Source organism: Corvus cornix, chromosome 2 (assembly GCF_000738735.6).
Source record: "Corvus cornix cornix isolate S_Up_H32 chromosome 2, ASM73873v5, whole genome shotgun sequence".
Classification (NCBI taxonomy): domain Eukaryota; kingdom Metazoa; phylum Chordata; class Aves; order Passeriformes; family Corvidae; genus Corvus; species Corvus cornix.
In genome coordinates, this window is record NC_046333.1 from 115,194,656 (window position 1) to 115,219,563 (window position 24,908).

General features: G+C 42.6%; 2 protein-coding genes and 1 long non-coding RNA gene across 4 annotated transcripts; 2 read left to right on the top strand and 1 right to left on the bottom strand.

Moving 5' to 3' along the window:
- Nucleotides 1-385: 385 nt before the first annotated feature.
- Nucleotides 386-10,979, bottom strand: SDR16C5 (short chain dehydrogenase/reductase family 16C member 5). Its single transcript, XM_039550156.1, has 7 exons — nt 10,896-10,979; nt 7,622-7,965; nt 4,985-5,116; nt 3,890-3,989; nt 2,944-3,088; nt 2,249-2,374; nt 386-1,644 (listed from the first exon to the last, which is right to left on the bottom strand). Exons 2-7 carry the CDS (start codon nt 7,940-7,942, stop codon nt 1,551-1,553), a joined length of 918 nt encoding a protein of 305 aa, XP_039406090.1. The 5' UTR covers nt 7,943-7,965; nt 10,896-10,979; the 3' UTR covers nt 386-1,550.
- LOC120411738 (translation initiation factor IF-2-like) lies at nt 8,942-11,851 on the top strand. The gene is made up of 3 exons (XM_039569597.1): nt 8,942-8,957; nt 10,638-11,298; nt 11,661-11,851. The coding sequence occupies exons 1-3, from the start codon at nt 8,942-8,944 to the stop codon at nt 11,668-11,670; spliced, it is 687 nt and encodes a 228-aa protein (XP_039425531.1). The 3' UTR covers nt 11,671-11,851.
- Nucleotides 11,852-19,377: 7,526 nt separating this feature from the next.
- On the top strand, nt 19,378-23,890 carry LOC104690374. Of its 2 annotated transcripts, XR_005601624.1 has the most exons (3): nt 19,378-21,333; nt 21,708-21,943; nt 22,555-23,890. It is a non-coding gene; the product is annotated as an uncharacterized LOC104690374 (long non-coding RNA). The 2 variants fall into 2 exon arrangements; XR_751972.3 differs by having other exon boundaries at nt 19,378-21,943.
- The last annotated feature ends 1,018 nt before the right edge of the window (nt 23,891-24,908 follow it).

Below are 24,908 nucleotides of genomic sequence, written 5' to 3' on the forward strand. Positions count from 1 at the left end.
TCTGTTTCCTGGGGTGTACTGTAAAATGAGTACAAATTTTGAGGAAGAAAAGCTGCAGATCTGAGAGTGAAACAAGTCTCTTCTTCATCAGTCTGAATTCTAGCTCTCATCAACCCATCACAAAAGGTACGGTGATTTTTAACACACTTATTTTACTCAGTGTTTCTTGCTCACCAGTAGTAAAGTAGTTCTATATGAATCTTTCTCTGCTAATAAACCTCACTATTTGAACAGACAAGAGAAATGATGGTAGCTTCTAGGCCATTATTTGATGAAAAAAAGACTCCCCATTAAAAAAGTCCCCCTTTTCTCCATACTGTTTCAATTGCTGTACCAATTGCTAACAGAGTACTGTGATATGAAGTGGACTTAGCATGTACAGAAGTGACATACACATGGAGCTTCCTTTTTCTTGTTTTGGATTACAAAATGTCAAGGTAGCTTTCCAAGCATCCATTATCAATAAGGCCAATGCCTCCTCAGCATATGCTCAAAATAAATGGACAGTCCTAAGAGGAAAGTAAAACAAGTCTCTGTAGACACAAGGCAACCTGTCACCCAACTCAGAGAATCAAAACATTATGCTGTTACTCAAACAATGGCTGTAATGATAGCATTCACTCCAGTTCTACCAGCATCATTCCTTTCTGAAATAATCCCAAGAGAAACCCCTATTATACAACAGAACACCTTTGCTTTTAGTAGTTTGTTGTCTCAGTTGACATTCAATAGCCCCCCTGGTTTGGCAGTTTCATGCTTTATAAATACAAGTTTACTCTTCTTAGGAGATGACAATTTAAAATAATTCTTAAAATACTGTAGTTAAAAGATACAGAGACTTCTGTTATAAAGTTGCAGTGGTGGCATTAGCTTTTAAAATAAATTAGGCACAAAGTAGATTAGCAGCAAATGCATAATTCACACATCCTTCCCTGTTCTTGCCCCAACATCCATTGTCATCTGTGAGTTGAGAGATCGCACCTCCAAAAATTAGAAAATGTAACTTTTTTTTTCACCAACACAGCACATATTTTTATCTCACAAAACTTTCATTTGTAAGAGTTAGAATCTGTCGTTTGAGGAAATTCTTGAACTCCTCAGCTTACCAGGGAATGGTAATGGCACCAGCAGTACAGCCCATCCTCATGGTTCACTGAATGGCAGCAAGAAGTCAGGTCGACTAGAGGCTTTTCTGGCTACCTGCTAAATACATGTGGTTTCTTGGTCCTTTCTTCCCCCCCAAAGTTGCCAATTACTAGTTTGTGATGCAGGATCACATTCAAGGCATTATAAACAGTCATAAGCAAAGCAACTAAATTCAATTAATATATTTTCATAATGAAGTGAAAAGAAAACAAGTCACTGGATTAAAAAAAATAGTTCAGATGAAAGCTGTTGATTAAGAGCCAGTTGAAAAGCAAATTTTAAAAATCTTGTTACTATTGAGAAATGAGACACCCAAAGTTCACAGCTGCTAGGGAAGCAAACTTTTCCCACCACCACCTTTAACATTCACTTTAGAGCTGCTGGTCTCTGAATTTTGTGCTTTTTCACTCCTTCTTTGGTCGACCTTTGAAGGGATTCATGATTTCAAGGCTTCCAAAGTAGTCCAAAAGGAGAACAGTTGCTTTCACTGATAAGAAACTGTAAGGTAGGGACATTGAGGAAGAAGATAAAAAGGAACAAACAGACATCAGAAGAGTTGTGCAGATTTATCACAAAATTAGTTTTACCTGGCTAAAACTGGCAAAGGCAGTATACTCTTTAGAATATAGACCCACTGGTCCTCTCAAAATATCCTTTACACTCATTTGGCAGCCTGAGTTATTAGCTAGATCAGTATTCCAACCTGGCTTGCAACAGAGTCAAAATGCCCTAATGCTGGAGCAAGACACCAGATGGGTTTACAGTTGGACTCAGTGATCGTAGAGGTCTTTTCCAACCAGTAATTCTCTGAAATGCAGTTATGGAGAAGCAGGCCCAGTCTCTACAGCCCACAGTACAACTGCACCCCAGTGGAGTCAGCAAGGCACAGTTGGACTTTTCTGTCATTGTTCTGTTGCTCAAGGGTAGACTGAACCCACAGAAACAAAAAATTTTAAAAAACCCTTCAAAAAATGTACAGAACTTAATGAAAATTCACACCAGTAAGTAGAAGCCTCGTTTGTACTTTTAGTCAAACACATAGCTGAAGCATCCCTGGACAGCAAAGAGAGAGGGGGAAAAGAAGAATAGAAGCATAACTTACCTTTTCAAAAAGCATAAAACATAAAGAATGCGTGGGATCAACAACATTTCTTGGTTCTGCCGAACAGCAGTGATTATCTTCTCAGCCACATAGTCTGCATCCAGAAGGGGAAGTACACGTGGCCACCTGAAAAAGAAAATATTTATTGCTATACAAATTGCTTTGGATTCGTATTTCATTCAAGAAAGTCTCAATTTTATAGTTATTCAACAACAACAAAAAAAAAATACAAGTCCTATGGACAACAGAATCTTCATTATGTTAGAGTGAGTGGACATTGTTATTTTCTCCCTGTATGACCTCTCATAAGACAAAACCAGAGTGCTCATCTTAAGACACACCAGGCTTTTATTTGACTCCTAAACTTTGTCATTATACATGCATACTGAGCAAAGCTATGCCACCAGTTTCAGGAGGTGAATGGAGGTTTAGAAACCAGAGAGGACAAATAGAGCATTTGGCTTCTCCAGAGGAAAGGACACCAATTACGTTTCACATTTCAGCTTAAATGAATAGTAAAGTACCTAGGCCTTTTGAGTTGCCCAGTCACTGGATAGCAATGTTAACACCCATCTGCAGCCCTAAAAATAGTACAGGCAGAAAAAAGCCTGGCTCATGATTTTCATTAAGGAAGTAGGGGTTTATAACATGCTAAAAATGCAACTTTCATAAAAACCTCACAAGAATTTACTCACTTGGCTTTAACACCATCAAACATTCCTGTGTTTATGACATAAGGACACACAATTGTGGTTTTAACACCAGTCTTTCTCAGAGTTCTCATCTCCATATCAATTGACTCTGCAAAACCAACTGCTGCAAATTTACTTGCACAGTAATCTGTAAAACAGAACATTAATTGCAGTTAAATATTTAAATTTAAAAATTAAACTTTACTGTCCAATACTAAACCACTTCACATCAGAATAGGAATGGTTTTCAGGATTAGGTTAAACTTTGCTTTTGATGTGATTCATTCCTTTTCTTTCCTCTCCTAAATCAACTATTGTTCTAGACTGGCAGACAGAGGGTTTCTCACGACATCCCTGCTAACACTTTTCCACTCTCTACAGAACAACATAAATGAAATTATTTTTTCATACCAGACCTTATCTTTAAACCCATGCACTCACTTCTTATGCATCAAACTCACATTTTAAAGACTCTCTAGCGTGGTTTCAACTTGAAACTCAGTTTGTCGTTATTATCGCTCCCTTGGAGCTAGATTTCTGTTACTGCTATGTCACCTTATTTCATATTCCTCCCCCTTTGTATACATGTTCCAGCAATGCCTTCTGAGCTTCCTCTAAATCTAAAGTGGCCTCTTCCCTATCAGAAACCTGCAAGTAAACTTTAACAACATTGAGGTTCTCAGCTTCCAAAGTTCCATATGGCTTCTAGATCCTCTAACTGCCTTGGCAGAAAAACCTGTTTCACAGCACTGCTGAGCTTCTGGAAAACTCTTTGTAAAGAAATGCTCTATTTAAGGTCAGCTGTTTTAAAAGTCTGGCTATTTGCTTTACCTATATGGAAAGATCCAGAAACTCAAAATCAGTTTGGTTTTTTTCCCCCCATGGATATTGATTGCAGAATTTAAAATCAAACTAATTATCTTAATTAATATTAACTTTAATACACTACCTGAAAGCTGACTGACTCCACACAGTCCTGCAGAGCTTGCTATGCTAACCAAGTGTCCATGGTTAGCAGCAATCATTGCTGGGAGGAAGGCTTTGTAAGTCTGCAAAGTAAATCAGTGTTGCAATGTAAAATTTTACCAAGTAAGATACATGCCAAAATATTTTGAAGGTGTTTGTTGGTTCTAGAGAAATTCTCCCTACAATTTAAATAAGCTTTCCCCCTTCCATTATGGAAAGGATGTGTGTGTGTGTGTATGTGGAGCTTGTTGTTTGAATTCTAACCTTCAAGTATTTAAATTTCCCAACCCCAGCAGTATTACCAAACACAGAGGGTAACTTGATGAGAGCTAAATATAGAACTGCAGCTAGTCATGAAGTTTCTTTCAAATGAGAATTAAGTGTTCACTGCAAATTTTGTAAAACAGCAAAGATTTTAATTTCACATTTTCCTTCTATTAAATTCATTAAATCTTTGTGATTAAATTTATTTCTAAATAAACTGAAACATGATTGAATATTTTCTTTACAATTCTTTATGACAGAAACACCATATAGGTGACCTGCCTTTGCTGGAAGGAAGAAAAAGCACACCAGGTTACTTACTCTGGACAAAAGCTCCACTTATTATTACGAGCATTATCAGAACATGTGGTATTTTTACTGAAATTATCACAACCACAGAACAACTAGAACACTAACAGAACAGAAGAACTGAAGTAGAATTGAACACTTCTCTGTTACTAGGGGCAGCAATTACTAGGGTGGGCCTGCTTCATGTCAATTAATAATGAGATCATAACAAATGACTAGCCTCAGAATTTAGCAGATGGTAGACTTCAGTCCTTAAGAGCATTTCTAAATGTGAAGTGCATCCACCTGCCTACACTAGAGCTTCCCAAAGGATCCATTCTACCACACTTTTTAAAAAATTTTACAGACTCCAGAGCAAAGTAAGTAATTTCTTGTATCATTTTTGACTGAACCTCCAAAGAGCTCTATATCCTTGCATCCTTTCCTGAACTCCAAAAGGCAAAATTAACACTGAAAACATGTTAAAAGGATGTCTTAGTATGTATATGCAAAATACAGGTATTACCCAGAAGTGTGCCATTGTGTTCACTTCCATAGTTTTTTCTACAAGTGAATCTGGAGAATCAAGAAATCTCTTCCCAATTACAATACCAGCGTTGTTGATCAGGATGCTAACATCTCCAACTTCTTTTTTAACCTAAACCAAACAATATCAAGATAGTGTGCAATAAATACAAAACATTCTTTCCAAGTATTATATATGAAAACTTAGCAAACAGAAATACTACACATTTAAGTAAGTTGAACTTGTGCTTTTTATGGATCCAAACACCTCAGGTTCTTGCAGTCTCACCTGATGCCTTTTTAAAGGTGAGCTCTCAAATGGATTTTCTTCAGATATGTGGAGCCCAACAGCTCCACACAAACTTCTGCTGTCAGCACCTCTGTTTCTGGGGACAACTGTTCCAGATAAGTCTCTAATGCAGAAAGATTAACTAATGTAACAAGTATTCTGCTACAGTAAACCCATCTTAAAACTAAAGAGCAATTCTGGACTAGAATCTGGTACACTCTACCCCAGAAATTAAGTTGGCTAAAAAATAATGCCTATATACTTAATTCAGTAAGAGGAAGTATAGTTCTCCTTTTAGCTCCAGACTGAGAACATTCATGAACAAACTCATTTGAGAGAATGACTATGGACCAGCTGATAGCAAGATATTGTGACAGCTCTCCAAAGGAGAATGAAAATATCTAATATAGAATTTGAAGTACAGTTCACTGATCTGAGCTGTCTGGGAAAAATGAAGTGGGTATAACAGTAAAGAATTAAAGGGTAATTTATCACCTGTACTTTATTCTAGCTTAACTTCCTCATCTTCCTTAAACTTCATTTTTCATGTCCATTTTTGTTAACTAAGCTTTAGGAGTTGGGTACTTTTGGAACAGGGACATTAGAAATACATTTTAAGCTATAGCTCTTGATAGCCAAAAGGTTGTTCTTCATTCTGTTGGTACAGAAAGAAAAAAGAATCTAATAATGCAGAGCCTTTGGGTTTTCATCCTACCAAAGTGATGTCATTTTGGCTTTAAGACTGTTTTACAGGGAGCAAAGTTTTCAAACACATTCTGCCCTGCCAGCATAAATTTAGTTCACCATAGTCTTGCAAAACTCCAAGTCTGCATAAAGCTGAATCACCGGAAGGGGAAAAAAACAGGACCTGGAGCCATGCTGTCTTATCTTGCAAAGGCTGATGCTGAACACTAGGAACCAAAGTCTGCTACGATGCACTAAGTAAACAGTGGCACCAAGCAGTCATACTAATATTAAAGTCTTTTTGTAACTGATAAGATTGGATGATTCTACATCATCAGCAGGACATGACATTTCTGAAGTAATGGTAGTAGGGTATTTTCTTCTATATGGATCAGCATGAGGATTTTTAGTGAATCTGACAGTTGCTGAACTGCTGACAGAAGGTTGTAAGTGAGAAACCATGCACTGGACCCTACTACAACTTCTTTGTTCCTGCCTAGTTCTGCTTGCATCATCCTGAATCCATGTCACACAGATCTATGCCCTGTTCTCTTTTTCAAATTTGGCCAGATGGCTCAGCCACTGCTTTTCTCCATGGGCCCAGAGTGCTAGCCCTCAAAACTAAAAGTTAATTTTCATCTTCTTCGTTCCAGTGTCCTTCACACTACAATACTCCTCCCCAGTTCAGCAGGAAGCACAGCTACAAGCCTGTGGAGAGAAGTGAAACTTCTCTGCAACGACAGCAGATGCCCAGTTCAGCTGGTGTAACAGAGCCGCAAGGGGGGCCAAGGCTGATCAGCATTACTGGAATACAAAACCAATAGCCTCTAACAAGCTGCAATTCATGCACAAGCTTCACATATCAGAAAGCTTGTGATAGTCATTTTTGCACAGGTAGAAAAAGGCAGAAGGCTTCTTAAAGAGCACCAAAACATTATTTCAGCCAGCAGATGTTCCTGAAGACAGCTGAACTTTAAAAAAAAACAAATCATGACCAGGCAAACACTCACTGTGGAAACCCTTTAGTTCAACAGTTAAGTATAGCAAATTTTAAGTGAATGATAACAGGTTGTTACACTGGAAACTGTTTAACGATTTCAGCTTTCGGCAATGCTGCTAGTCTGCCCAAATTATCTAACCACATGCTATGTTTACAAAGCTCTTCAGAAATGAAAGAAAGAAATATTTAAGACCTCAAGATACATTTATTAATTCAGATAAAGTAAGTCTGCAAAAATCTCTTCACAGTAATGGAATTATTTGAAAATTGCCTAAGCAGATAATCCTTTTTACAATGTATGGTCTTTAGGGCTTACTTTTGGTACAAGGCTGCCAGAACTTGAAATACTGCTTTAGCTTCAATGAATCAATTTTCCGCACTTCATGATTAAGTGCCTGCTTAATTGAATAAATGAATGAGAAGCTACCCAGTTAAAATGAGCTACTGGAAAAGAAAGCCAGCTCTTTTTATTTTTTAAGGAATAGAGATACACAAGTCAACTCTAAAAATCAGAATTCTTGAAATAGATAGGAAGCACAATACATTCAGAATGAATTAACTTTAATCTCTTGCTTTAAATCCACTAGAAAACTCAATCATGCATCTTACACCCACACATGCGCTCATCTTAGAATAGTGTGAAAGCCACAAATAAGATACTTTACCTGGTCAGCTACTCTGTAGACATCCTGTCTTTTGCTACAATCACAGATGTAAGAGTGTACTCTTCCTGCTCCATTTTCTTTGGCCAGTCTAACTGTGTAGTTGAGCCCCTCTTGATTAATATCCCAGAGGACCAGCGTGGCTCCAAGGCTGGCAAACTTTACTGCTAAGAGTCTTCCAATGCCACTTCCTGCTCCTGTTATTAATACTATTTCACCACTAACATTCTTCTTCCGTTTAGGCACAACCAAGAACACCAGTGACTCCAGTAAGTAATAAACAAGAAGTACAATGACTTTTAATGTTTCCAGGAAGAAGTTCATCTTCAGGCTATTTCTTCAGCTACCTGATAAAAAACCCAAAACATTTGCCGGATAGGGTAAACCATAGAGAAAATGCAAACATCAACGTTGCAAAAACATTTTCAGATTCATTCTAATTATTTTCTCTACCTTGCTTTTGAGTGTTGTTTAAAAAAAAAAAATAGGCTTACACCTGCATATCTAATAGAATTGTCCTGTTTCTGTCTCATCTTCAGGTTGCTTCTACTTTCCTCCAGGATGCAGTACACAATTCATTTACCATTCAGCAGCAGTAGGAAACACCTGCCCTCACCTGCTTTAGAAATTCCCCATCCCTCATGTCATGAGTTTCATTCTCTGCTCTGACAGAATGTGGACACAAATCTAAAATAAATAAATACATACTCATACTAAAAATGTGCCCATTGAGCATCTTAAACAGAAATGCATGACAACTACAAATCAAAACTTACGGCTTGATCAAAGAACTTTAGTGCTCACAAACTAGTACTATATGTCAGGAAAAATTCTGCTTTTAGGACTACAATTTTTTTTGCTTTGTAGGCACTCCTTGTCACCATGAAATCATATGCAGAACAAGTCACAGTCCCAATTGTGCTGAGAAAACATTAGCATAAGGAGCTTCAGAAGACAATATGCTTATAAATCTCCAAAGCACACTAGGTAAATAACTGTCACTACTGACTTTTCAGCTACCTGTCCTACCATTTTATTGAGGAGAGCCTGCTTTTGCAGCTGAACACACTTTAAGAACACACTGCAAAGCTGTTGAGTTTCTTCTCTTCACCTCCCTGCATTAATGTCATAGGCTTGAATCATACCATCTCAGGTATGTGTTTAACCTCACAGTCTGTACACATCCCAGTAATGCTGACACCAAGCAGGCCTTGAAGTCCTTGGAGGAATGTTATTTTATTTTCCATTACAAAAAGTTGTGCAAGAAATTAACCTTGGTCAAAATAGGTTTTAATCTTTGACTAACAATATTATGAAGCAATAATGTCTTCTTTCTCAGGTAAAGGTAGAGCACTTTGGCACTTACACTTCAACCTTTAGCACTACGTGCCCAGTCTGATTACATCTCTTAGCTAATTTTGCTATCTATGTGTATAGGTAATCATGTTTGACAAGTGCCAGGAGATAAGTCACTTAGGTCTCTGCTACTCTGAGCAAAGTTCATGAAATTTAGCATGTGAACATACATGTGTTACCATGAGTCTCAGGTTTTCTACATGGGAAACTAGGCCGGTCTTGAAATGAAATAGGCCCCTGCTAGAGCAGAGCTAGTTAGTTCAGAAAGTTTTCTGGCAGAAACATTGGGACATCTTAAAACTGTTCTGATAACAGAAAAACATTTGTCAAAGACATAGTGGGTAGGAAAACAAATTCCTTCTGGCAAAGTCATGGGGTGAATGCTTTCTATTGAGTACTTTCTATTCTTCATTCTCATTAAAATGTGACAAAAAGTGCACAGAGGCAGTAACATCAATAAGTAATGAAACAAATATCAAAATAGCATTGGAACATTTTTCCAGAGTCAATATTGGCACTTCCTGCAATAGGCTCTCATATCTATAGAGCTATTACAGTTTTAAGCAAAAATAGAGTTATAAAGGAAAAATGTTATTAAATTTCATGTACAATCTTTGTTGAGTCTAAAACAGAAGCAAGAAGTCTTTAAAATAAATGCAGTTACTGAATTTAACTTGATTGCACTAATTTAACACACTTAACATAAAATCCTCCATTTGCATGAAAGAGGACTGGTATCTCTGGCATAGATAAGGATGTTAAAGTTAATCCCTATGGAAAACCAAGTGAGGCAATTGCCTTCAGAGGCAACACACAACTTGACCTAAACCCAGTTAAAAATTTGTGCCAGTAATTCTTTAAGAAAAACATTCATATATTAGGTTTGTATAGGTCACAGGCACATTAGATCTTGCAGAAAAGTAGGACTTTCACGTCATGAAGTAGAGTTGTTTATGCATACAGACCACAGGAGACTTCCTGTTTTAAGACCAACTCTGCATCCTTCAAAAAGATGCTTAATTTCCACGGACACATCTCCCCCCTAACCCAAATCTGACTGGGCCTCCGTTCTCACCCAATGCATTAGCATTGCTAATTACACCAGCTACTGTAGTCAAGCATATCCATACAATCAAATTTGCCACTCACTTGGCTGATTTTGGCTTCTCAACTAAAGTGAGCAGGGATGTATTTACAAGTGAATTAACTGAGGGGATCTTTGGTACGTCTAAGATCTCAGATCACTTCTGATGCCTTGTATTGTTTTTTAGTATGCCTACATCCACACAGACATAAGTGTGGAGGGCTTTTATGCAGAAGAGAAGTTTAGACGTTCTACATTCTCTTATCAGACAAATTTCAAGTGCAGATAACTTTGCCAGCAAAGGCTTGTTGGTACCGGTGCCAACATTCACCGCCGACAGGCTCTTGCAGGCCTGACAGGCTCCTAAAGAATATCACTGCTCACGAATCACAAGGGCAGGACGGAGGCTGGCAGCTGAGCGGCACACCACCTCTGCTAGTCGAAGAACTAAAGGCTGATCATGCAATCACCCGAGCAGGGTGTGGCAAGGATTACTTTTTCTCACTATATCGGAAGAGTTGTGATCCCACAAAAACACAGCAGTCCTGTAGCCAAGGCTGTTCAAGGGCTGAGGCGTAGCACTATTTTCCTCAGTCCCCGGAGGATGCTGGATAACCTTATTCTCACTTGGCACAGCGCACCTACCAACCCAGCCAGCATCATCAGAACCCCCAAGAGCAGCGTTCCGCTACAGTGACCGCCTCACCACTCGCCTCAGGCCGCCTCCCCGACCCGCGCCGCTGCGCCGCAGCGCCCGGCTGCCCACGGCCCTCGATCCACCCGCCGAGCGCCCGCACACCCTGTCCCGTCCCACAGCGCCCCAGCACCCGGGACTACCTCCGCCTCCCGGCGCGGCGCCGCAGCTCTGGGACGAGCAGGCGAGAGCGGTGCGAAGAAAACAAGAAGCACAGCGGGGCGGAGCGGAACAGCCCTGCTTTTATCGGTCAACCCGCCCCCGCGCGGGGCTGACCGGATGCCCAGGGGCGGCACGGCTCGGCTCGGCTCGGCTCGGCACGGCACGGCACGGCACGGCACGGCACGGCACGGCACGGCACGGCACGGCACGGCACGGCACGGCACGGCACGGGCTCCGCGGGGCCAGAACGCCAGGCGCTCCGCCCGGGGCTGCCGGCCGCCGGGATGGGGTTCAGCCGGGCGGGGGGAGCGGGCCCGGCACAGAGCTGCCAGCACGGAGCTGCGGGGCCGCCCCCGGGAAGGAGAGATGCGGCCCCGAGTGGTGGTGAGGACGCTTAGCCTCCGCGGCTCTTTGCTGAGGCCGGAGTAGGGTAAAAAGCTCAAAGAACGGAGCAGTTTGTTGGGCGGAGGCCCTCGGGACAACTCCCCCGCATTTTCCCTGTTTGGTGTTTGTTTTGGTTTGGGCTTTTCTTTGTTTTGTTTTGGTTTGGTTTTTTTGTTTTAAAGTATTTGTACGCATGGGGTAGTAATCACTCCATGCTGAGACCTGTACCTAAAGGCGTGGTTGATGTAAAGACGTCACCTTGATGCCTTGGGTTTTAACTTTTATATTTTTTCGAATCCTGTACTGCTTACTGTGTAACTGAAGTTTCTTGTAGCCTGTTAATTTCTGCTTTCTTGTGCTAGGCAGACATAACAAAGCCTCTCCAGGCCTGCTCTTCAAGGACACCCAGACCATCCTAGGCCCAAAAAGTATAAACCAAAAGCCTCCAAAGGGGGACAAGCTTTGGGAAATCACATAATTAACTGAAGCTTTAATTGGAGAATTAACCCTGATATGCAAATGAACCAAACTTATAAAAGCGTGAAGAACTCGTGACCTGCCATCCATCTTGGGGTCCATTTTGGAAGTAGCCTCTGGACTCCCCAGGGTGTACCTTTGAAGGCACTTCAAATAAATACCTACTTTTATTCCCGTATTCTTGTCTAGTCTCTGTTTTTTAGGTGGCCACTTCAGGCATCAATCTGGCCTGTGTGAAGCAATGCTGCATGGAAGGGGTTTCACTGGGGTGAGCATGACCCTTTCAGGGTGGCATCCTTTTGAGGGAATGAATGACACTTCAGCCTAAAAAATGTGTTCTGGCTGTAGTCAGACTAGACTCTTGGGTTTGCTAATTCAGTGAAATGCTCTGCATTCACTGCTATATATACATAAATCCCTTAGGGCAGCATTGTTTTAGAGTTTTTTTTAACCACATGCTCATCCTTAGGCAGCAGAACTCTGAAACTGTAAGGTGCTGAATATTCACAACTTTGGACAGTTTGTATGAGGAGAGAATGCTTAGTACCACCAGAAAAAGTATGACTGAAGGCATTTGCTTTGCAAATCATTATAATGATTGTTAATATGCTAGCTTTCCAGTATTATTGTATTAAAGTAGTACATTCAGGAGGCTAATGATAGCCAAACAGTGACACTGGCTGCTGCTTTCTTTTTGTGGATTGCATTGTTTAAAGTGGCTCACTTAAGAAAGTGTAAAAAACCCACGCCATTTATTTAATTTTAAAAAGGTTTAAATATGTGTGTTGCACTAATACTTGGAAATTAATAGCATTTAACATTGAAAGTGACCTTATGATTGGAGTTGGAGGCTAGAAGGTGGGAGACACATCCCCTTTCCCCACCTTGTATGAAGATTACCTGCATGTAAGAAACTTGCTGAATAAAACTTGTTGAAACAAAACTCACCACGTAACTTCACTTTACTAGTCTACATTATGAAAGACTAAAATTAGTTTGTAGAGAAACCATTTTTAAGACTGTCAGATTAGCATCTTTTACAGTCTTGTGTCAGAGAAGACACAAGTGGAATCATTACTCTTGATTCTAGTCTAGAAATGGAACTACTCTAATTTGTATCAGATGAGGATGCCTCCCTCTTGCCACATATTACTTTTGGACTGATTTGTGAGTGCTGTCAGAATTCCAGGAGTGTAGGACTGGAACTGGTGTTGTTTGTTTTCGTGTAACATCCTGCTGGATGTCTTCAAAGGAACCCAAGGTCATTCAAGTCATAAGAACATGTTTGAAGAATGTTGTAAGTGCTGTCACTTCTGCTTGTCTGTAGTACTTGTGCTGTGTAAGTGTACTGCTAGTCTGTAGCCTTTTTTACTGAGGGCTATATTGTATTTTGGTGTACCTTAACTTCAAGAAAACACTTGGCATCTGTTCTTGGGTAGATACTGGCGCCTCTTCTGCAACAGTGTACCCAGTAGCACACTAGAGTGCTATTTATACTTCATGTGAATCTGTGGTAGATGTTTTATTACATTCACCTGATTTCATCACCATTTAATCTTGATTATAGATGTGTCATAAGAAGCATGAATAAAGCAAATAGAGAGTAAAGGTTGGTCTAAGCTGGATAAATGCAATTGCATGTTGATTAGGATAGTCATCCTTACTTTAGATTAAAAAAAACAAACAAGAATATCCTGTCATGCTGTTGCAGCCATATTCTCTTAAAGGCTCTCATATTATTTCTTTTTCTATCAGAACACTCAAAATGCAATAAATATTTTTATATTAAAGCATCAGTTATCCCCCATATACCCCAGCTGTTGAAGAAGAATAGTGTAATATGCTTGTAAACAGCCTGATCTTTTCTACTTTCTTTGAATGCTTACTGTAGAATCCTAAAATGACCTCACTGTGCTCTTCAACATCCTCACAAGGGGAAGTGGAGGGGCAGGTACTGACCTCTTTGCTCTCATCAGGATTCAAGGAAACAGCATGAATCTGAGTCAGGAGAGTTTTAGGTTGGATCTCAGGAAAAGGTTTTCACCCACAGGGTGGCTGAACACTAGAACAGGCTCCCCAGGGAAGTGGTCACAGCCCCAAGCCTGACAAAGTTCAAGAAGTGTTTGGACAATGCTCTCAGGCCCATGGCGTGACTCTTGATGTGTCCTGAGCAGGGCCAAGAGTAGGACTTGGTGATCCTGATGGGTCCCTTCCAAATCAGTCTATCCTATAATTCTATAGTAAGTTTTCACTGGCAGTGTCAGCTGCTTTAACAATTGTAGGCATGTCACTGCAATTGCAGCCTACCCAAACTTGTCCTTAGTCACACATTGCAACTGCTAAGAGAGGAGTAGATCTTCACAGAAACCCTAGTGCCTTGTTAATAGAACTCAGATGTATCCTGTGTTGACTCTGAAGGAAACTGGACTGTAGGTTTACGGGCGGGACGGAGACGGAGTCGGTGACGGAGAGATCTCTATAAGCAGGTCTTGGGACACAGTCGGTTTATTGTAAAAAGCTTGGGTATAGGGGCACTGCTCAGAGCTGCCAGACTCAGCTCTGAGCAGGCCCAAGAGAGTAAGCAGGTGAGAGAGAGAGAGGGTGTAAGAGCAAGAGTGGAAGTAAGGAAGGAAAGGAATGAAGAATGGAAGTGTCTGAAGTCCTGGTTACAATACAATAAATCATCTTCTGTACTGAATATTCTAATTGTCACTAACCAATCTAATACAAGATACAAATCCTATAGCATTTACATACAGCCTATAAGAGTTCTTATATTACCATAGAGTGTTACATCTTAACTTCTAAAAACTACTCTTTGGACCCCTTCTGCTGAGCTAGTAGGGTCTGCTCTGACCCTTGGACCTGCCTGCAAGCAGAGGGTATTGTTCAGTCAAGAGGGGATTACTTCAGTGGCCATACCATTGTTTTCTAGTTGTTCAGTAACTAAGACTTGGTATTTCAAAAGTGGCTTTCATTTCGATGTTGCCTGTAGTTTTCATATTCCCAAAATCTTTGGTCAGGCAATCATATTTACAAGGCTTTCCTGTTTCATCTTCCCCAACATCTCCCCCTTTCCGATGGACAATTAAGATATTAGACATAGTCTTACTCGTCATTTTTTGCACACACTGAAGTATACAAGGTACTGCTACTAAAACTATAATTATTACTACTAGAATAATCAAGCCTATTTTACAGAGTTCCCTTAGCCAAGGTGCAAAGCTCCAACCATCAAACAAACTGTCTAGCCAAGACGGGTTATCTGTTGTAATTTGGTTAGCTAGGTCCCTTAGGTTTTGTAACTGTTTGTGAATGGAAACAGAATGATCGGATAAGTTCATACAGCATAATCCTTCAAAATCTTCACAGCCATGCCCATGTGCTAATAAAAGATAATCAATATAAGTTTGGTGTCTATGGCTGGGAGTTGGAGATACATGATGATCGTCATATGGCCAATACTTATCAAGAGTAACATTATCAAAACCTTCTGGAAAAGGTATTCCAACTAAACAGGTTGAAAAAGGTTTGTCAGGGCTTGTGTCAGATAGACAGATGGTATCGGAGCCTGCAGATTTGGCTAAAAGCATCCCAAACATTTGTCTTTGGTTGATTTACAGGTAAAGCTTCACTGCAAAAACAAAACCAAAAGGTTAAAAGCAACGTGCATCTACACAAATAATGCTAAAACTCCATTCTTTTCTTGAGCTGTTTCTGGCAGACAATCTTCTCTCAGTGGTTCTGCCGAGTTCACATTTCAGTGCTGGCTTCTCGGCTTCCACTCGCGGGGTCACTGGCTGAAGTGGAACCGACAACGGGCTTTGATGTGTGGTACAGCTTCACGTTCTTTGCTGGAATCCACTTGGTTCCTTCACCTGTGGAGAGACATGCAAATCCCTTTCCCCACATTATAAGATCATAAGGTCTTTCTATTTTTCCTGATGCTAAATTCTTAATTAAAACTGGGGGGTGCTCTTTCAGTTTTGCTTTTTTGTTGTTTAAGAAATGTCTGAAAATGAGGGGATCAGGCTCTTCTGCAGAGCTGTTCAAGAAATTAAAAACATACAAGGCTTTATTCAACCTTCTTTGAGGTGTAGCCTGGGCTTTTCCCCTTTTCTGTTGATTTAAAATGCGTTTTAAAGTTTGATGTGTTCCTTTTAGGGTACTTTTTAGCAGTTGTTTAAGATACGGTGAGCAAATGCCACTGTATCTTACAGCACTTTTTAGTTCTTTAATTTCGAGAGTGGGGATGGGAGCCAACGTTTTAGGACTGTCAGGCTGTTGGCTAGCTATCACAGGCTTAGTTAATAGACTAAGACTTTCATCTTTATAGATTTGGGGTCTTATTTCATGGCAGTCTGTTAATTTAGAATAATCTGAGCATTTTGGAGGATTTTTTGATTCAGAAGGTAGCACTGACAAACTTTCAGAACTCGTTTTCTCTTTCTGGGTTGCAAGATTCCCATCGCTCGCTGGTGGGACTCTGGGGCTCATTGCAAACAATTCTGGCTGCTTTTCAGAGTTTACTTGTGTTAGATTTAAAGCATCAGCTCCGGCAGAGGGGCTCTCTGTGTCCCCTGCCACTGGAGCTGCATCATTCCCATCCGTTCCCCCCCTGCTCGCGGCTTCTGAGGCGAGGCTGCGCTGCGCGGAGGGATACGGCTGGGCGGAGGAGGGATACGGCTGTACGGTGTCGGGGGACCCCGGCGGGGGCGGCTGCGGCGCGGGGATGGGAGCCGGTGGGGGTGATGATGGCACGGCAGAGTTCGGGAGTGGTGCAGCCGATCTCGGTGGCGGCGGGCGAGGAGGCGGGGTGGAGCTGCGCGGCGGAGTCGCGGGAGGATGCGCGGCTGGTCCCGGGAGCGGTGCTGAGGTTGGAGAAGTTCGAGCGGAGTGATATCGCTGATCTGGGAGTTGCAGCAATTGCGCATGCGTGTGTTGCAGCGATTGCGCATGCGTGTGTTGCATCATCAGGTCCGCGCGGCAGGATGTAATGGCGGCAGTCTGTGTGGCAGGCGGTTGGGGCAGAGCAGGAGATGGCAGGACTGCAGAACCAGGGGCTGGGGCTGCGGCCGCGGGAGGCAGGAGGGCTGGTGGCTGGATCGCGGCGTGCTGCTGCTGGGAGCTTGTAGGCTGGGCTGGGGTGGGTGGTGGTGCCGCGGGCAGAAACGGCGCTGGCGGGGCAGCGGTGCCGGGAGACGGAGCTGGAGCAACAGCAGGCACGGGGGAGACTGCAGACATCCGTGCAGGCAGCGCGGCACCGGCATCAAGTGGCTCGCGGAGCTGGGGCGCTCCCAGCGCAAGCGATGGTGTGCCGGGATCGGGGAACCGCACAGAAACGGCAGCAGGGACGGGAGTAGACACAGGCGGCTGCTGTGCCGCGGGGCCGGGGGACCGCTCGGGGCGTGCTGTGTGCGCTTGAACGGCAGGGTGGGGGGTAGGGTTCCTGCGGTAACGTGCACAGGGGGTGCCGGAGACAGCAGCGCGGCCGTGGCCCGCGCTGTAGGCGCCGGTGGTTTGGGAACGGCAGGGGACTGTGAAGACGCAGCAGCGGCGGCCGCGGATGGAACAATGGCTACTATCGGCACCGTGTCGGGGGGCGGGATCTGGGGGGCTGGAAGAAGGGTCGCGACTTGGGTTTGGGGGGGGCCGGCTATAATGGCAGCCATGGCCATAACCGGCGCGGCTGGGGGAGGGGTAACGCCCGTAGGTAGCAGGGGGGTAGGCGCTGGCCCCGCAGGGGTATCACCGGGGGGCGGGGCCATCATGATGTCAGCAGCGGGGGGTGGGGTAGCAATGACGGCAGCAGGGGGGGGTGGAGCCGCGATGACGGAACCGGGGGGGGGCACGGGGGGGCAGGGGCAAGGGGCGGGGCCGCGGAGACGCTGGAACGGAAGGCGGGGACCGCGGGGGATGGGGCAGCGGGGAGGAACGGGATGGCGGGAGGGGCCGTAGGGTCCGGTGGGGTGGCTGGGGCCGGGGTAACGGGTGTGGGGGCCGCGAGCGCGGGGGGCGGGGCGGTGCGAGTCAGGCGGACCGCGGGTATCGGAGCCGCGGGGTCCGGCGGAGGGGCAGGGGCCGTGCTCCGCTGCGGGCTGGCGGCGGCAAGGGGCGGGCTCGCTGCAGGAGCCGGGCTCGGCGGGGTGACTGCTGCGGGCGGCGCCACCGCAGCAAACAGCTCTACCAGCGCTCTGCAAGCTGGGAGCAGCTGCGCGGCTGCCATATCGCGGTAGGAGATATTATTAAAGAGCTTAACTCCAACTGTGTCCCAAAAGTCTCTTGTAAAGACGGCTGAACGGTCAGCATTTGGGAAATTAAGTCGGGTCCATTCTAAAAGATTTTTTTGCTCGTGTTTAGGCAGCTGACTTGGACCAGAACTTATAAGTAAATGCTTAAGTTGCTTATAGAGATCTCTGTCATGGGCAGAGTGGGTTTGTCCCATTTTTTAGACCAGTATGATACTCACTTAGGTGATGTCGCAGGAGCAGCGTCCTTACTCAGATGTCTGTCGTGCGGGGCTGGCCAGGCACTCCACTCGGCAGTCAGGACGCCGCTTTTCGGTCCTTTCCCAGAGCTCCGGTTTCAGGCGTCGCTTGGCAACGGCTTTCCGTGCTCAGGACCTCACGGGTGGGTCCGCACTGAGCTGCAGTGCAGGCGGTGCTCAGCACTACTCGCCTGTGCTCGGGGCGTGCGGCAGATTTCCCTCCGCAGAGCTCCAGTCAGCACTGCTTAGCAGCGTGTCCGTGCTCGAGGGGTGATACGGCAGACCTCCTCAAAGAGCTCCAGGGGGCCGCTGCGCAGCAGTGGCTGCCCGTGCTCGAGGGCTGCCAGGCAATTGCCTCCAAGAGCTCCAGGTAATCCCCGTGCTCGAAGGCTGCCTCAGCAGAATTACAGAGCTCCAGCTATTACGATGCGCAGCATCGGTATGCCGTGCTCACGACAAGTTCTAGGTGGCTATAACTGGTCTTTTAGTTACCGTCCATGGAGAAAAGTCCCACAGATGGAGAAAAGCTGAACCGGGCGTTCAATCACGTTGTGCGCCAGGCTGCAGGTGCTGGGTGTGGGTTCGGCAATCACGGTGGGCGCCAGACTGTAGGTTACGGGCGGGACTGGACGGAGTCGGTGACGGAGAGATCTCTATAAGCAGGTCTTGGGACACAGTCGGTTTATTGTAAAAAGCTTGGGTATAGGGGCACTGCTCAGAGCTGCCAGACTCAGCTCTGAGCAGGCCCAAGAGAGTAAGCAGGTGAGAGAGAGAGAGGGTGTAAGAGCAAGAGTGGAAGTAAGGAAGGAAAGGAATGAAGAGGAAGTGTCTGAAGTCCTGGTTACAATACAATAAATCATCTTCTGTACTGAATATTCTAATTGTCACTAACCAATCTAATACAAGATACAAATCCTATAGCATTTACATACAGCCTATAAGAGTTCTTATATTACCATAGAGTGTTACATCTTAACTTCTAAAAACTACTCTTTGGACCCCTTCTGCTGAGCTAGTAGGGTCTGCTCTGACCCTTGGACCTCTTTGCAAGCAGAGGGTATTGTTCAAGCAAGAGGGGATTACTTCAGTGGCCATACCATTGTTTTCTAGTTGTTCAGTAACTAAGACTTGGTATTTCAAAAGCGGCTTTCATTTCGATGTTGCCTGTAGTTTTCATATTCCCAAAATCTTTGGTCAGGCAATCATATCCACCAGGCCTTCCTGTTTCATCTTCCCCAACACTGGGCAAGCGCCACTTAGCCAGAGTTCTTCAAAATTGACTCTTCTTTTTTATTCCTGCAGAAGAAAAACAGCTGGGGCAAAGGAGATTCCAGTCAAGAGGAAGGATCATCATCCTGAACACAGAAGACGAAGTGACATTCTGAATTTTCATTTACTATGTGCATTTCCTTTGAGTGATATTTGCCATCTAGAGGTTTATTGAATTCTAGTTCCCTCTATTAGCAGATTTGAAAATACAGGAATTGTAGAAGCGGCAAACTATTACCCACTGGTGCCCCATTCACTTCATCTGGGAAAAGTGCCAAGCCCTGTTCAGTGAGGGTGAGGGGGTGCTTTGTGCTGCATTAACATCTGTTCAAAGTATTTACGAACTACACAGCAAATATAACCAGCAGCTCGGTGCACTGATTAACATCTGCAAACCAAATCAAGAGAGGGACAAATTCTCATTGGAAGAGGAATACACCAGCACTAAGTATCATCATGACTTAGCCACTGGATGCTCAGGTCCCATAGTTCACTGCCTGTTAAGATGTGTTTACGATGTCAGGACCTGATAGATTGTTTTTCATTCCCCGAGCATTTTCGGCAGTGGAGTGAACCTCATCTGAATGGATAAGTAAAGACCTGCAAGAAAATATTTTGATATGGGCCAGCTCTGTGATGAAATTTGTCATATGTTCACACAGTGAAGAGGATTGTGTGGCAAGAGGAGTGAAAGCTTACAAAACAAGACTAACTTAATTGGGGCTCCCATGCGATGAGAAATTGTGGTTGGGGGCTCTTGCCTCTAACCTTGGCAACAGGTAGTATTATACACATGGGTGTGTGTGAAATTATGTTCCTTACCCATACAGGAATGCCTGTTATATCAGTCCAGTAATCAGGCAGTGTTAGCTGAGCTTCTATCTGCCTCCAGAGTTAACCCACTTAATTCAGAATAGTGAGATGAATGAAAAAAAAAGGGTGCGTTCTAGTGTGATGCAGAAATGTTACAGCATATGCTCAAATATTGAGTATGTGTCCAAGAGCTGTTATAAATCAGCTTTGTTTAGCAGTGTGTGTTTTCTGATCCTGCACTAGGATTTTATTTGCCAATGCATAAGCTGTAACTTTAATGCACAATGAAAACAGATAATCAGTTGGCTGCTACAATCAGCTGCAAAGAGACTGCTGCTATGTAGCTGTTTTCAAGGTTTTAATTAATTAATTGAATTTATAGGAAAGCAATGGGTTGGAGAGTGTGTTCTAGTAGGTGTAAGCAGGGATTGGAGGAGAACATGGAATGGAAAAAGCAGGGTATAACCAAAGAACTAATTTAAAGCTCCATGTGCTGGAGGGAAGACTCCCAAGTGTGGCAGTCATGAATATCTCATCTGGACTTGCAGATCTGTGCCCTGATGGAAAGCCAGGGAAGCATTACATGCAGGTAGGTGCTACAAGTGAAGAGAAATGATAGAGGGAGAAGGAAACCAATAATGATTCTGTGCCAGACCTAATAGTAATTTCTCTGCTTTTCCTTCTTTTCAAATTCTGTTGCTTTTTGTTTTGTTTTAGATGTTAAACAGCCTGAGGAGAGTGAGGTGCAGAATTTCTAGTGTATTCTAATGCACTCTGTAATGTGTGGCCACTAATTGTCTGAGTGTTCATCTTTATTCCATACTTGAGCTACCATTAGAAAAAAAAAAAAGGAAACGTCCTTTGCTCCTCTGTCTGTTACTTTGTTTTTTATAGGCCTAAAGGAGATGGGAGTTTCCAGCTCTGCACCATACTTTCTAGGGTATCAGCTGATGTGATTATTAAGTATCAGGACTTTTGCCTATTCTCATGTAAGTGCTTCTCAATAAGACAGAAAATACCCTCTGTCCCTCAGTGAAACTTTGTGAATGCCAGAATATATTTGCATTTCTTGTGATGGTTGATTTTGGCTTGCTGTGTATTTCTCAAAAGTTGAGATTAGGTTGCTAATGTCTGTGAGGAAAATAAAAGCTGATACATTCCTCTGCATTGCTGGCCTGCAAATTGGAGAAAAGTGCTATGAAGGGAAAAATTGATGATATTTTTATGCAAACTTTTATGTCCATGATATCATACTCAGCTGCCAGCTGCAATGAAATTAACCCTTGAGTCTCTGCTATATGCAAAATCACAGCATTGTTTTGCTTTTGGATTTTAACTTGCTTTTTTCTCTACAATTTCTAAGTTACTAGGGTCTTCAGCTGCAGAGGAAATTCACACATAAACATTTTGGTGAAACTATTTTCTCAGAAAACATAAAAATTCATCAGCATTGAGCATGAAGGATTTACAGGAGTGTACTGGCCTGGACAAGGCTTTGCTGTGTTCCTCCGGTTACTTCAAAAGAGACTCAAACGTACTTTCTGAGTGATCCAGCTGATTTCTGAGGGACCAGAGATTAAATCACCTCTGCTTTGCCAGGTTTGATACAAACTTGAACATCACTCTCCCTCATCTGCAAATCTGGTTTTCTATGGTCCACTTAATAGTCCACGTAACATTTAAGTTGAACAACTCCCCAAAAGAAGCTAAGAGTGTACAGGCCTGATTTCCACACAGTGGTTCTGGCTGTGCCTCAGTGCTACACACTTGTGCTGCATGGTACACATAACACAACATGCAGTGCAAACTGCTGTTTTCATCATGTAAGATTCTGATCTAAACTAGGGAGATGATTTGTGTTCAGGACTTTGAGGTCTTGAGTACTAATGAGTCTATTGACCTATGCAGTACTCTGTAGGTTAGAAAGTTAGAGTATAAGGAAAAACACATTTCAAATCTAAAAGCAGGTGCAAAAATCCTGTCCAGCTCTTTTACTCACACTTCTCAACCCTTAGAAAAGTTGTACTACATTTTGTTGTATATTTATTATTATATTTACACTTTGATGATTTTATTACATCCGTTTCCCTACATTTGTTTGAAATGCATCCAATGCATTTGTTAATACATTTTCCCTACAATAAACTGTTGTATCTTTCAGTATTATATATAAGGTTCTTATTTTAAAATTCACTGTTGTCCCATTTCAGCTCTGATTGTAATGCCTCTAGCTGGCTATTGATAGACAAAACGGAGCATCATGTTGGTTGGTGGCAAAGGGCCGATGCATGTGATACCACAGCAGCACAAAGTGGTATGATGAAAAAGTCTCGAGGAAGTTTGTGAAGAAAGGAACCTGTCCAGGAGATCTTCACTCTCAGCTAACCCTAAGGAAAAAATCTATCACTGCTTTTGTAGTCCTTTATCTTTCACTGTATTTTATACTAGAAACCGAGAAACTAAATTAAAATTTTTTCTCCACAGTTGACTTTGAATAGATTTTGGAGGTTTTGATTTTGTGATTTTTTTTTCCCAAAGACATCACTTGCTAAGTGTGGAACCTCACCCACAGAAATCCTATGAAATCATCTCAGTATTACAGAGACAGAACTTTTCCCCCATTTTTGTTCCATTTGAATGCAGGATATTATCTTAGTACCCACTGTGTTTCTTGTCATCTATCTGAATATAAAGTAAGTCCCTTATATTTTCTGAAAGGTCTGTATTTCTCACTATTGCTCACCTAATTTTTGAAATATTTTTCTGCACTAGACTTGAAATCTATAACATGTTAATTCCATAGCTGAAAGCCAAAGAAAGCCATTTATAAAATACTTCACTGTTGCCCATTTAACTTCCTGTGGTTGAAGGAGAGTTCCACCAACCTTATCTTCCTCAGCCCCTTCCTGCTCCCTGAAAATTACACTTGGAGAAAACAAGACCACAAGACTACCTAGTTTTAGAATGGATTTTGTTTCAAAATCAGTCAGGCTGACAACTGGTTGCTTTTTAAACCCACATCAATGGTCTTTGAAGTAGGGAAAGAGTTTGGAAAGCATTGGGAAGTATATTAGAATAACATGCAAAGTGACATATTAGTTTTTCAGGGAAGAAAGGATAAGCAAATATAAAGCAATAATCACACCATAATGAATCCATCATGCATTCACATCTTCCATGCTGAGTGAGAACTAATTCCCCTGCTTTCTACTCCCATCTCAGAAAAGATCTAGAACAACTTGGAGGTATGCAGAAGAGTGACAAGCTGTCACACTGTGCAATAGCTTTTGCCTAAGAGGCATTTCAACAGCTTGGAAGAATTGAGAGGGGAGAGGTGTGATAGAGGAATGTAACATCTTCAATGTTGTGGATGAAGTGAATGATTATTCAGTTTCTCACAATAAACAAGTGGGTGATAACAAGTGACTGTCATTCTTAAGGTGTAAATGAAAGAAAAGAAATTGTCCTTTCCCTCTGCACCCTTAGTCCTGGAAATCAGACTGATTTTCATGGTGAAAATTGTAATTATTTTATGCAAGTTGTTAATAAAACAAATGCATACACAAGAAAAATGTATTAAAACCCAGTGTTTTAAGTGATTGCCTACTAGAAGTCCCATTTCAACAGTCTTTTATGCATGTATGTAATAAGTATTGGACACTTTGCAAAGTGATTGTGGAGAATGGACTTATTGCTCAGAGCAGCAGTTTAAAGAAAGAAGTGTTTAATTTCAGAAGGCTAAAGTACACAGCTGATCTGACACGACTGACACCTATACAGCACTGGCAGCGACATTGTTCATTGCAGAAGAACAGCCATACTGTGTTAGTCAAAACATCTATTTAACCTTGTATTTTACTCCTCATGTAGCCAGCAGCATGTACTTAGGCAAACACTGTAAGAAGAGGGAAAGCAAACAAGTGCTTTTTCCCCAGTGCATATGGACACATTCAGTCAGGGATGTCCTAAGCCACAGAAAACAGTTTTGTGTTCAATGTTCCTGATGGATAAATGGAGAAAATATAATTGATGTGCTCGTGTATTACAGCAGCTTCTGAGTAATTATGGAAATGTTGCTTTTCTGCCTTTTGATCTCTGGATAATCTCTGTGAATTTTCCCTTAGGAAAAAGACCTTTTGTATGTAAGGTGCACGTTTTTGGTTTGTCCGTGTTAGTATGTCACACACCTATAATTAAAGTCCTGGGGTTTTATCTCACCTGCCTTTGTAGGCACTAGAGAATAGGCACATAGTATTTATAGTGTGCAATTAGGGGAACTATTAATTACTGAAGGTACCACTGAATTGGAAAAAAATGTACATCTGCATATTGGTTGCATGTTAAACTGTGATCCATGGATTGTTTTATCTGTGCATCACGCCCAACATCTGACAACAGTAATTTAAGAAGTAAACATCTTTTCACTGGGCTTAAATTTGCCATATGGGGACATGTAGTTCCATTGGAAAATTTTTAGACATCTGAAAGCCAAGATTGAAAAATGTATTAGGAAGGGAAGGTCAGTAAGGAAGGTGGGAAAAAGCTTTTCATCATGTTTAACAGA